Source organism: Schistocerca gregaria, chromosome 1 (assembly GCF_023897955.1).
Source record: "Schistocerca gregaria isolate iqSchGreg1 chromosome 1, iqSchGreg1.2, whole genome shotgun sequence".
Taxonomy (NCBI): Eukaryota; Metazoa; Arthropoda; class Insecta; order Orthoptera; family Acrididae; genus Schistocerca; species Schistocerca gregaria.
In genome coordinates, this window is record NC_064920.1 from 629,548,850 (window position 1) to 629,563,517 (window position 14,668).

The 14,668-nt window shown below is 39.5% G+C and overlaps 1 protein-coding gene across 1 annotated transcript in view; it reads left to right on the forward strand.

The window, feature by feature from the left end:
* LOC126359934 (5'-3' exoribonuclease 2 homolog) overlaps positions 1-14,668 on the forward strand; it is a 407,169-nt gene that overhangs the window by 118,643 nt on the left and 273,858 nt on the right. The window contains exons 10-14 of the mRNA XM_050007668.1: positions 1,789-1,902; positions 2,793-3,014; positions 10,270-10,377; positions 10,571-10,660; positions 13,764-13,920. Of these exons, the coding sequence (XP_049863625.1) occupies positions 1,789-1,902; positions 2,793-3,014; positions 10,270-10,377; positions 10,571-10,660; positions 13,764-13,920 (691 nt within the window). The remainder of the gene's footprint in view (positions 1-1,788; positions 1,903-2,792; positions 3,015-10,269; positions 10,378-10,570; positions 10,661-13,763; positions 13,921-14,668) is intronic.

A 14,668-nucleotide genomic window follows, 5' to 3' on the forward strand; every position in this document is an offset into this window, starting at 1 on the left:
GAACAATTTTTCTGTAGTATTCTGGGCTCAGCCAAGGTCATCAACTTACGAACAAAACTTCAGTTGACATGTGAGGAGACTCATGTGAAATACTCAGAAAATCTTTAATATAGATATTTCATATGCTGTCTTGCTTATTGCAGTGTGACTTACAGAACAGTTATAATTAAACTTTGAGAGGGACGCCATGAAAAATCAAGTGATCGTAGTACAATAAAAATTTGTGGAAATATTTGTGAAGCCATGCAGAAAAGAAATAATGAATAAACCAATGAAACGCATTTTAATTTCTGCATGAGAGGGGTAACATTTGTCATTTATGTACCATGTCTATGTTCCAGGTTATAAATATTGCTCAGTGTAACAACCATCTGCATCCGTGACAGCCTAGAACCACACTATAGACACCATTTCAAAATTGTTTGAAGCACTTTTTGAATGTTGAACCATGAAATGTTTAGCTGTCATGACAACTCGTGCACTGGTTAAAAATCACACATTGTGTCCAACATTCTCAGCATTGCATCAGTAACTTCTTCAACAATTTTTGGCATGATTGGCAGTCAGCCTCCCCCATGGGTATTTCCCAAATTGCCAGTTAATTTGAACTTTCCAATTGTGTTCTTCAGTCTCTGTGTGGGAAGAGGACTCTTCCGCATTCCTTTAATGTGTTAATACTCACAAAGAGCAGCAGCACTGCTGCTGTTGATTCAATAAAACGGCTTCATGAGTAAAGCTGTGTTCATATTGTTCAGACACCTGTCGACTCTGTGCAACTGTAATGCACGTTGATGCTTGAGTTTCAACCCTCTATTGCAGTGTCAGTAGTGGTGACTAATGGCAAGTCGTGACACTAACACTACTAATTACACAAATCCTGCTGTGGACAGTTTGAACATCTTTCTTATAAACTTGTGTACCCAAAATATGGTAAATAGTTTTCTGTCCACACTAGCTCAAGTAACATTGATGCCCCATTTCCTTCATTATTCTTTTGCCTGGGTTTGAAATGAGATGATATTGTAGATGTAGTTAGTTGTTCTAGTGCTTCCTCCCATTGCTTAACAAATATTGGGGCTAATTATCACTGTACACAGAAAAATTTCCTAATAACGCTTCTAATGTTAGGTGAATTAAAATTATTCCTATTTTATGATTATTTTTGCCTTAAAAATGAAGATAACTTCTTCCATAAAATTAATATTTTCATCCTTGTAATACTCCAAATAGTGATTCTTTTACGTCATCAAGAAGAAGGAAAAAATCTTTATGGATAAGTTGTTATACTTACAGAAAATAGAAACTGAAGGCGAATAAAAAGTTCTTGAATTACTATGAAAATGCATCGTAAGACACAAATGAATGAGCTTCATTAAATAATTCAAGAAATCATATGAAAGAGTGGCTAAAAGCATGCATATGACTTCCAGTTTGAGGAGCATTCTGGGACCCATTCGGAAAATTGTCAACAATCTCTGACCAGTTTGAAGTTGCTGTTCAAATAGGTCACTGTTAATCTGAAACACTGAAAATAGTTGTCACTGCTCGAATAATATTTTGGCATGTGATGGTTTTAGACTGCTGCTCGAACAAAGCCAGTAATAATATACCAGATGTCATGGAAAATAATATTGTGAAGGGCTACAGAAGAAAGTCAAGTTGTAGAACAATTGAAATTGATAGAGGCTAAAAGTTTTTGTTTGTGCACATTGTATATTAAATGTCTACATTGGATAATCAGTGGAAATACAGTGGTGATTTTTTCATGTAACATTCTTATTCTTACAGCCTGTGGGACAGCCTGTCAACCCTATCCAGAATCCACGTCAAGAAGCCTACAGAATGCGCATGCAAGCAATGAATGCCTCAAATACTGGGCTCAATGCCCTAATTGTGCCAGAGGTGAGCTTGCAAAGATAATTGCTATTATAATTTTTGCAGTAGTATCAATTAGTGAAATTCTGCTAGAAACTATGCACACCCTGAACTTCACAGTAAATATTTTGAATCAATCACAAGCACAAGCAGCACACTGATTTTTTAAATCTATATTAGTAAGCTTCTTCTTTAATTAATGTCATCTAGAACAAAAATGACACTGACTTGAATTCCACACATCTATTCTGAGCTGCATGATTGCTGAACTTTTTGTCTTGTTCAGAATTGCTTGTGTTGATTGTCTACTGCACTGTAGTTTCAGGCAGATCATAACTGCTGTATAGATAGATAACTGTTTCATCAAATAAAAATTGTTCTTCCCATCCATCTTTGAAATCCATTTGTGGTAACTAAATACACATTGATGTGCAAAACTTAAGGACAGAAGTAATTTTTAAATGCTGTGGCCAAGTAAAAGAGCTAGATGAAACTTGACTCATACATAAAAAGAACTGCTTCAGTATAGTACAGAAGTTTTGCACACCAGTCTATTTTTCTTAAAGGTTGTTGTTACTTTTCTTTTATCTCCATGGAAGCTTCTGCCTGTAGTATATAGGTTACAATTTCATAAAAAAGGAGGTTGCTACCCACCATATAGCAAAGATGTTGAGTTGCAGATAGGCACAACAAAAAGACTGTCACTGTCCCCCCCTCCCCCCCCCCCCCCTTTTTTAAAAATCTGTGACTCTGCATCTCCGCTATATGGTGAGTATCAACTTTTCTTTTCATAGTATTGTTACATTTCATCATGGATTCGGCATAGGTCACAATTTTGTATATAAAACAACAAAGTACTTGTGTCATTTAAATGTGTGTTATCAGAAGAAGACAGTGCTAAACTCGTGCTGTTTTAGGGTGCAAACCGTGGTGTTAAAAGGAAATCAAATGAAATCGAAGATAACTCAGACTCGGAGGAAGAAGAGGTTAATGATGAAGTTCGCTTGTGGGAAGATGGTTTCAAGGACCGCTATTATGAATCTAAATTTGATGTGGGACCTGATAACGTTGAATTCCGTGTCCGTGTGGCACATGAATATGTCCGTGGCCTCTGTTGGGTGTTGCGGTATTATTATCAGGTTTGTGATGACTCTACTAATGGCTATTAATTTATCTCTTGCGTACAGTATTTTTTGAATAGATATTAAAATTTTATAATGACACAAATCTTGTTGATCAGTGTTCTTGATGCTTGATTTTTACACTAAATAGGTCAATACTGCTTGGTAATTACTATTAATGAAAGTGCATTTTTATACCAGTGCTATTAAGAATTTATTGAAAACTCAACAATTAGTTGAGCTAATGGCTAACTTTAAACATCCTTTTGCTATGAAATAACAGATGTAGTAGTCCTCTGGACCAAATGAATGTATTACAAACTGCAATAATGGTCTATTCAACTGGGAAATGTATACCTCTAATAATTTATATTTTCAAGCTAGTGTCCTCATTGACTACTATAGAGGAGGTCAAACACTAATAAGAACATGTTAAATGACTTGTTAAAGTGTTTGTGTAAAGAGCTGTCGAAATTTTTTTAAATAATATTTTATGTAAGAAGTTCACAAATCAATTGTCATGATTTATAGCATCATTTACCCAATTCCCCACTTGTACCCAGGTGATGCTGCCCTTAGGGGCAGGGTTGCTGCAGTGGGAGCTGGTATGTGTCGCCAGTCCTCTTGTCACCTAAGCTCTGGCCATACATCAGTGACAAACGTATGGCACAACAGTAATCATTGTGTGTCACAGGAAATGATCATCATCGTGTGACCACCTGGATTGTAAGGATGTATTTAAAAAAAAAAAAAAAAAAAAAAAAAAAAAAAAAAAACTCAATTTCATGGTGTGATGCTCATTGATGAAATGCATGGCTATTGAGGTGGGACAGTTGTTAGCGGGCAACCTTTGGGGAACCTGTTGCACCTCAGTTTTATAAGGTGTACCTAGACACAGAGGGCTCTGTTTAGGTAGACTTTTATTTCCCTAGCTGATCGTGGGACCGAGATGCATTCTGCAAAATATTCTCTTCCACTTGCCAGCAGAATGGGTCAGCCACTGGTAGGTACCAACGTCCAATCAAATACAAGGGTTCGTGTATTTAGTCCACCAGACTTGGGTATGTTTCAGAATCTTAGTGTCTGTAGTAATGGAATGCATGCTGCCAGTCAGCGTGTTTTTTTATTAGTTAAAAGGAAAGAAGGAAGCTTTGAAAAATGGGTTAGAGGGAAATGCAGGTACGTTAAAATCTATTAAGTGATTGTGGAAAGAGATGCTTGTAGTCAAAACCTCAAGTTCCCAATATGTGACTAACCTGTAGAAGGGCTAAAATCCTTGGGGGTTATGCTATTGAGACTAAGCTCCATACCACCTTAAATTACAGTAAATATGTTGTAATTAGCAGGATCCTGGTAGACATCCCTAAAGATGATCTGAAGTTTGAGGGGGCCCAGAAAGGCATTGTAGGCAAGCAGAATATCATGAAAAGGGTGGAAGGTGATATGATCAAATCAAACTTGTTCATCTTCACTTTTAATAGTATGAAACTCCCTGTGCATATTAACGCGAGTTTTCTTCACTTAACCATACAGCCCTAAGACCCCGACCCAATGCACTGTTTTAAACGCCAGCTCTTTGGGCACATCACTCTTGGGTGTAAGAGATAAGCCACTTCTGGCAATTATTGTAAGGCTGCCTATGAAGGAGTTGGATGTTTATCTCCTCCAAAGAGTGTGAATTGTTCTGGCTATCACCTGTCTATAGTAGGGGCAGCTGTGTCTTCCTTGAAAAATGGAAGATACAAGAGATCAAAATGTTAAAAACGGATTTCCTATGGTGAGGCCAAGAAGATTTATAATGCCATGTAGGCCCCCACATTCATTACTGCCTTGGCATCAGTTGTCAAACAGCCTGCTGCACAAACAGAGCTTACTAGTGTCAGCACTAGAACCTGCCTTTGTCATTACACTTGTGCTGCTACAGTTACTTTGAAGCCTACATTTCACCCCAGAACATCATACAGGGCTGTGGTAGCCAACTTTGTGGGGCTATGTGCTCCTCCAAAGTTTCAGTCTGTTACATTGCCCAGAGCTACCACTACCAGTGCTGCAGTTGTGGCTCCGAAGCCTGCCCAGGGCAAAAAATCAAAGACAAATGTAAAGACTTAACCGCTGATGCAGACTGGAGGTAAGTATTCTCACAGTTTCGATATTGCTCTCTCCAACATTTTTCATGCTTTGTTTTTGGAACCGATGGAGCTTGATGTTGGCCTAGGGCATTCATCTCGCCTCAAGATTTAGCCTCCACCCACTATGGGTTCCTCTTCCCAGTGGAAAGGTAGAGTGAAATTGCTGCTGGGATAAAAGGCTCCCTTACTACAGGGGAACTTTAATGGGTTCAGGACACATGTGGTTGAATTGTGTCTGTGTTGACAAGAAACACCTTTTAAAGTCACTGATGCCCCTGTGCTATGGGGCAGCACCCATCACCTGGAGGATGAATTAACTGGGGACAGAGCCATGGGAGGGGTTGCTGTGTTTCTCAATGACACACATTTGTCCTCTCTCTATGGCTACTGACCTACAAGCAGTAGCCATTGCTGGTCATTTGGTTCAGATTATCACTATCCGCTCCCGGTATTTACCTCTGCAGGATGCGATACACTCGGAGGCTCTTGGAGGCCTTATTCCACAACTTGCTTACCCATTTCTCCTACTGGGTGACTTCAATGCCCATAATGCATTAAGGGGCTCGAGCTGTACTTGCCCCAGGGGTCGAGTCTTGTAGAACCACATGATCTCAGGAACTGTGTAACCTGAGCATCTCAGCTGTTACTGGGTCATTCCGAGCCTCTCTTTCTGCTCTGCAGCCCTTGCAGAAACATCACGGTGGAAAACAACTGATGACTTTTCACTCCAGTGATTACTTCTTTCCCACTGTGGATCCACATATTGAACAGAAGCCACCGGAATGTATTTTCAGCAAGGATAACTGGATGAGACTCAGACAGCTGGCTGTGTTTGAACACCACGACTGCATAAAAATTATTACTTTCCATCTTGGCATGGTGGTACTGCAACCTTCTGTTGCTGCTATATATATATATATATATATATATATATATATATATATATATATATATATATATATATATATATATATATATAAAAAACAGTCATAGGTTGCAGAATGTTATTTATTAACTTAAGAATGATGTCATTCAACTGGATAATCATTAGGTTCCGTTAAAGGATCAGAATTTTTCTGCCAAAAAGCATCTGTCTAGAAGGCATGATACTGCATAAAATGGTCTAAAAGGCAACCCCATGGGGGCAATGATAAGAATAACAGTACAGAACAGGAACTCGTGTGCAAAATGTAAACCAGCCATATAGTAAAATGGTGCGAGAGGCCCATCCGTATTCACATAGCGTATGTATTACCTCGTGTGCAAACTGTGAACACAGCTGTATACTACAATGCCAGAGGCTGTTGGTATTCACATAGTACATACATATGTATGCACTATACATATGTATGCACTATACATATGTATCCACTATTGAATACAGACGGCCTCTGGCACTGTTGTAGTATATGGCTGTATTTACAATTTGTGTGTGAGGTCCTGTTTTGCATTGCCATTCCTGTTGTCACCTCCATGAGGTTGCCTTTTAGTACGCTACATGCAGTATCATGTTTTTGGCAGAAAATTTATGATTTTTTAAAACATAAACTGATGATGCCCTGCTCAGGCAAAGCACACAGTTCTTAAGTTACTAAAGAACATTATGGAACTACAACTGTTTTTTAAATAGCACCATGACAGCATCCTGGAATGGGTGGACCACATCACACGAGCAATCCATCATGCTGCTGATTTATCCATTCCTGTGTCTTAGGTTATCTTAGGAGGCAACCTGTACTGTTGTGGACTTGCGGGTGCTGTTCAGCAATCTGGGACAAATGTGCAGATCTTTAACAGTTTAAATGTCAGCTTTTCAAGTTGGAAGAGCCGAGGCATGACATGCAATTAAGGAGAGCAAGAAAATGTCACGGCAAGCATTCCTGGACTCCATCAACTATTCCACTTGTTCTAAAAAAGTATGGGAAGTCATCTGGAGGACTTTCGGTAAACACAGTTGTTTACCAATAGCAGCAGTACTGAACCAGGGATGTCTCCAAAAAATGGCTGGAGATGTCGCTCACATAATGGCAGAGCATTTTTCAGTGACTTCTGCCAATGCCAGCCAGGATCTGGCATTTTGCCACTACTATGTGACTGCAGAGAGGGGCAAGTTGGAATTCAGATCCCAGAATTTTGAGCCTTACAACTTCCCTCTCTCCATGTGGAAGTTGGAATCAGCGCTGTCTGAGACTTGTGATACTGCATCTGGTGACTACCAGATCTGGTACTGGATACTTCAGCATTTTCTTATAACATCAAAAGAAATCCATCTCAAATGTTTAAATTGAATATGACAGACAGGTCACTTCCGCAACTTGCGGAGAGAGGCAATTTTGATACTTCTCCTCAAACCAGGAAAGGACAGCACTTGTCCCAGTAGTTACTGGAGTATCACCTTAATGAGCTTTGTAGGAAGGCTTCTGGAGCAAATGGTTAACCATTGTCTCATCTGGTTGTTAGAGACAGGCAACCCCTTAGTTGCTCTCAATGTGGGTACCAGAGATTCGATCCACTTTGATAAACTGACTCTACTAGAGGCGACTGTTCAGCAGACTTTCCTACGTAAACTTCACTGTCTTGGTATATTCATTGACATCCATAAGGCACAAAATACTACTTGGAGACATAGTATTATCGTGCAACTCCATGACTGGGACATTCGTGATCACCTCCCCATCTTCATCTGGTCTTTCCTGTCTTGGTGATTTTTTAGGTCAAGCCTTTTGACATTTGGTCAGCTTGTTTTGAGCAGTAGGATAATGTTCCTCAGAGCTGTGTTTTAAGTGTTACCCTCTTTACTGAAGCCATAAAAAGTATCACGTCTATGGTACGACATCCCATACAATGTTCCTTATTTGTGGACGATTTTGCAGTTTTCTATTCCTCCTCCAATGTTGCAACACTGAATTGTCAGTTGCAGCTTACAGTGCAAAGGTTAGAGGTGTGGTCTGCAAAGATGTTTTTTTCAGTTTTTGGCAGATAAGTGTGTGTACATTAATTTTATCATTCACATTGTGTTTTTAATTTACCTGACTTGAATATGAGGGATACCATTCTACATTTTAAAGACTCACTGGAGGAGACGAGATATTCAGGTGCTAAATTTCTTGTCTGTTTCGATTCTCTGAGTGCTCTTCTCTCTCTACAACACTGGTATCCAGCAGATAAAGTCGTCGAGAATATCCATCACACTGTCCTCCAACCACAATGTCTGGGGAAGGTGGTGTCATTCTGCTGGGTACCAGGGCACGTGGGTATTGTTGGGAACGGAAGGGCAGATGTAGAAGCGAAAGAGAGGGTCTCAATCCTCAGTTATTTCGCTGTGCCGCTCCCTTGCATGTTATCACCTTGTTGTTGAGATACATATTCTTGCATCCATGGGAGCAACAGTAGCGGGAAGTGACAGACAATAAGCTCCTTCTAGTAAAGTCCACAATGCGGCATGCACACACGCACGCTAAATCACAGTTGCCTCATGTTGGAAGTATTTAATTCTTTTTTGAAGCTTTTTTTCTGTCAATTGGTTTGATGCGGCCCACCAAGAATTTCTCTCCTATGCCAACCTCATCTCACAGAAGCTACGAGGGTTCAAACCTATCATACACTGTACAGAAACAAGTGAATAAGTGACCTGAACTTTTTACTGTGACCATATTCATTGTGTACAATTAGGTCAGTGGACATGCGGACTTCCTTGTTCCTGTGCACATACTGGCCCCTAGAGCAGTAACCCTGTGCATAAGCGTTCTAACTGATGCCATCACCATTTAGGAGGAAGTGCACAAATATTTCAGACGTTCAGCTAGAAAGATGTACTTACTCGCAGAAACCAGTCCATTATTCTTCCACAGCTGCCGAGTTATATTGCTCTGTACAATGCATACCTTGTTCAACAGATCTGTAATCCCCTACAGTTGATATCAAACACACATAGTGGAGTAAGATCTGTGAATTGTGAGATCAGCACATTTTTTTCTATTGTCAGCTTTTCATTGAGAGAGCCCTATTTACCTGGAAATATGCTGTTGTAGGAGACCTGTTTACATTGTGGATAAAAATGTCATCAACTGAAGAGACCTGTATGTGTCAACATACAGTACATTGTTACTGTAAATATTATGATTTGACAACAGTTGTATCATTGGGTCATTAGCTGCCTGGCACAGTTTCTGTCGGACTGACTGTGAGTCAGAGGAACTGTTGGCCTCAAAGGAGCCTGGGCAAGTGTCTGTTGCACTGTACTGTGAGTATCTTCTTAGAGGTCAACTCTGCCTCTGGGTAATGTGGAGTTCCATAATATGCCTCCCGTGGTGAGTGTTTGATGTGGTTGTGGCCTCTCTTGTTCATTGCCTTCTGTCAGAAACCTTTCAGGAATTTTCTCGTCTTCAAGTGCTTATGCAGCAGCACAGTTGTTAGTTGGTGGGCAGACCAATTTGCTGTGAGTGTCAGTGACAGAAAATGAGGTGCCCGCTGTTGACCAGCTGGCAGCTTGGCTGCTTTTGCAGCCATCTTCATAAAAGTGGTCATCTACTGTGGCATCTGCTTGAATATGCTGTCCAATTGCTCACACCCACTATCGACTCTTCCCATTTGTGGCAGCAATTCGTAACTTCCTGTGATGACATTAGTGTGATGCATTTTGATTGATAGTCTCAAATGTCCCAGAAGTGAATGCAGTGGCTCCAGTTTTCCGAGTAAATGAGCTTAATCAACATTGATAAATCCCACCGTATTCCTACTGAGCTCAGACACTCGATATCATTTTCTTTCTTTTTGGTTTTTGTGAGTTATATAGTGACTCATTCAGTGACTAGATATCTTAGACTCTGATGGCTCCATAAAATCCTTCAAATTAGATTAAATTAACCATTTGGCTCATTAGAATAAACTCATCATTTTTGGTTTGAGATTGTGTGAGCAGCACAATCTTCACCTGGCCCCAGAGTGGAGTTCACAGTTTTGATTAGATTGTTTGGTGAACACTCAATGCATACTCTGGTAAAAGGCTGTTATATAACTATATCAGTAATACTTATGGAATTTCTATGTACCTTATTGTAATTTGAAGTGTCAAATTTTACATCACAGTGTTAGGAAATAGTTTCAAATTTTTGTTATAGTAAATATGTATTTCTTCTTTTTAGGGTTGTGCTTCATGGAAGTGGTACTTTCCATATCATTATGCTCCTTTTGCATCAGATTTTATCAATATAGGTGTGTTATCAACAGAATTTGAAAAGGGAACAAAACCAGTGAGTATTAACCTATTTCTCAACCATGATGCATGTTAATAATCTTATTTTATCTGTTGTAAGCATTGCAAGGATTCTAACTGACTAGACTGTACAGAATAATTACCTAAGGATAAATTTTATTTGCGTGAAGTACTAAAGTGAACATTATATCCATTCTACTGTGTATGATTCTGGTTGTTTCTGTTTTCAGTTTCGTCCACTTGAACAATTGATGGGTGTGTTTCCTGCTGCTAGCAGTTCCCATGTCCCTGCACCATGGGCTAAACTTATGAGTGATCCTGTAAGTATCTGTTTAGTTCTCTTTTGAAGTATTATTTTGTAACAAATGTTTGTTATAAAAGCAACAAAAATTATCTCAGATTTTCAAATTACAATTAGAAGTGATAGTGGGACCACCTTCCTGTGTGTTGATGTGTTGACCACCCCCCGTTCCTATAGTTCCATACAAAACTCTTTACATACTAACCTTCTATACTGCATTAATTTTGATAGCTGTCTTCAACTGTACACCAAAAAGTTATTACCATACAGTGTGGCCACCCTTGAAGGGTGAATGTGCAGTAATGAGCAATCCGTACCCCAGTATGCTGAAGGTCTTACTAAGGCCTCCATCCCAGACTGGAACAGGTGAACTGTAGTCTTGCCCATTTCTATGCTGCACCAGCTGTAACACTGTGGAAGACCCAAGTGCAATATATGTCCAGTACAACTGCTAAACACATCCTACTCCAATTCTGCCACATGCTTACATTATCCCAACAGACGCAGGGCCACATTTGAAAGCAGTCGTGCCATACACAAGCTCTACTGTAATTTCTAAACAGCATTTTATATTAGCATGATCACCAACCAGCTCTCCACCCAAATGAATGGCACCGCCAAACTGTAGCCAAGACCAGAGTTGACCATTCAGTGGTAGAACACACTGTTGAGCACAATGCAGTCAGTTTTATTAGTCACTTCACAACCCAGGCCAATTGAATGCTTCTCAACACCAGCAGTTTTGACTTACATAAATGAGTGTTGTCCTTGCAACACATCCTTTGATCGTGTAATGCTCCTGGCCTCAGTCTCTGTGGGTCACTGCCCCACACCCATCTGTTTTTGCTCCATGACCCTAACTTTACTCATTCTGGATGCACATCATCTTGTCCATAGTATACCTCTTCCTTTGTTCTACCTCCACCTCCCAATCCACACCACATCATCATACACTACCCTGAATGCATGCGTCCAGAGTATGCTCATCAATGCCACATTCCTATCTTGTGCATCTGCTGCTGTTCCCTTATTCTCCCTGATCATGTCCTCAAGATCAGACAGTCTGGAGACTTTACTGTCTACAACACGGAATTGTATGTGATATTGCTTGCACTGGAGCAGATGAGACGTATTTTGAGTGCTAATTTCCTTGTCTGTTCCCTGTCCTCCAAGAGCAAAGTCTGGGGAAGGAGCTGTCTTTCTGCTGGATGCCAGGGAACGTGGGTATTTCGGAGAATGAAAGGGCAGATGTAGCAGCCTAGGAGCCATATCATGATCCTCAGTCACTTCGGTGTGCCATCTCTCTGTAGGCATCACCTTGCTGTTGAAATACAGGGTCATGGGTCAGTGAGATAATGAGTGACTGGAAGTGACAGACTATAAGCTCCATCTAGTAAACTTACAACGAGGCCATGGCATACCTCCTTTCAACCACATAGAAGAAATGAAGTCTTCCTTACTTGTATTCACATAGGCCACAACCCTATGATGCATGGCTACTTGCTGTGGTGACAGGACCCTTCAATGGGTGGTGTTTGGGGCATACAGATCACTGTGCACCACCTTTTATTAAGACTGTTTTTTATTTTCAGGCCAGAAGACTGTGGCAGATTTTCCAAAAGATCTGCCCTTCATTTTAAGTGACTTTCAAGTGAATGTGGTTAACTATAAAATTTTGTGAAAAGTCTGACATGTTTCCTTATATTTTAGGGAGACAGTCATCGGGTATTTACAGGGTGACTGGCCCACCCACGATTTTTGTAAGTGGTCAGTCAGTCACATTTTCCTGTGCTGTTGTTTTAGTTCCTCTGTTGTTTTTCTTATGTTTTAATTCCCAGTGTAGCACCTTTCACCGTTTCTACGTTGTATTAAGATGTGTGTGAAAGAGTAATTGTTTGGGTCCATCTGAGTTAGGAGGAACCAAGTGCACGAGTCATTTTATTGGCTTGATTCCCACTGTGTGTAACAATTTTAGTACACACTAATAACCTTTTTGTATTGAGTGCCAGTACGTACACACACACACACACACACACACACACACACACACACACTCTCTCTCTCTCTCTCTCTCTCTCTCTCTCTCTCTCCCTCTCTCTCTCCCTCTCTCCCCCTCCCCCCCTCCCCCCCTCTCCCTCCCCTCCTTCTCTCTCTCAGTAAAAAGTGAAACAGTGTTAACAAATAATGTAAAATTGTAAGTAACCTCTTTAGCATTGTGGTGTTTTAGTTTCTTTTACCAGCATCAGATGACAGGTTCCCTGTTCTCTCACAAATTTTTCACTTCATAGTGTTGAGATACACTACGGGAAACTTCTGTCTCATTATTTTAAAAACTCATATCTTTAAATCACACAAAACAATGTAATTTTGTAAGTTAGTGGTATCATCTTTTGACATCACAAGAAGAATAACTGTTTTGCACTTGTGCAACAGTTGCTTCAGTTTTTTTTTTCCCCTATTACTTCACCTGGGTTGACAGTACCTCATAGATCAGAAGAATATCATCTCATTATTTTTCGTTTATTAGTGCCTGACACTTGACATTATGCACTGTTATCATACAAACTGAACACACAAACATCAGTGGACATTCTTCAAAAGATGTACACTTATATAAAAGTATCATCACTGTTGAAAAGCATCATGTATGTACTGTGCACTGAATTCAAATGTAGGCATATTGCATGACAAATTATTCAATTGTAAGTGCTCCATTCCCCTAGTCAACAATGTGACTTGCTGTAATTTAACAATTCGGATCTTCGAAGAAGTAGTTATTAAGCCGATACGGTTTCAGTTCATATTTCAAGTTAATTTAATTGTCCATTAGATTATTCTCATCATATTATGAGGGTCACCTCTGTATGTATTCTTGTAAATTGCAATTTGTATGTGGACAGTACGGTCTGCCATTTATCTAGAAACTTGAATGGGAATATATTGTAACATTCCTAGATTATAGAGTTGATTGTTAGTGTAATGCAGATGTTACAGTTACTCATTTGTTCGATTTCATGTCAGTATATGACTAACATTTTGTCTTGAGAAATGAAAATGAAATAGAATAATTGTTTTATAAAATGTGTGTGAACTGAGTTGATCGATTTTTAATTTTTTTCTAGGATTCCAATATAATTGACTTCTACCCTGAAGATTTTAAAATTGACTTGAATGGCAAAAAATTTGCATGGCAAGGAGTAGCTCTTTTGCCATTTGTTGATGAGACAAGACTATTTGCTGCACTTGAACCATATTACAGTTGTTTGACTGCTGAAGAAAGTAAGATCATTTTCTTTGAGAAGTATCAAACATCTGCAGTCTTTCTGTTTGTGTGATGAATTACATTATTTTTTGACTTAGACATTGTTCTTCATTAAGCAGATGACTGAGTAATGTTATGATAACACACGATGCTCTCATCCAGAATACTGACCACTTGTCAAATTGTCTGTTGTGTAAATGAAAACCTTTTACAGCCACCATGAGTCACTGATAAGTTCAGTTATTTGTATATTACAAGAGCTTATAAATGTAAAGAAAGAATGAGAGAGTAGGGTGCTCGACTCGTATTTTTTCCTTCTATCACTGCCCAGCCTAATCACGTTGATAAAAATCATGCAAATGATTTTATGCCCCCCCCCCCCCTTTTCACTCCAGGATGTGAGCTGCGTATCATCTGTTGTGAAGGGTCTTCTTGATACCCCTGCTATCAAAACAGCAACTACAAAAATTAAAGTTCATGGTGTCCTTTTTTGAGATTTATCCAAATTTTTCTTGAGCAACAAATGTTGAAAATATTTACCTGCAACAATACTGAAGGAGTAGGTATAGGTTTGCAGTTGAGAAACAAAAATGGAACCACACAAAATAATTTTATTTTTGGTTGGTGCACTTTGTACATAGGTGTGCCAGCTCGAGAGTTAATTCCAGAGGTATGCATAAAACATCATCTGAAATTCTGCTAAACGCATTATCTGAAAATTATTTCGAGCAGTTAGTTCATGAGCCCATGCTAATTGTAAACGGT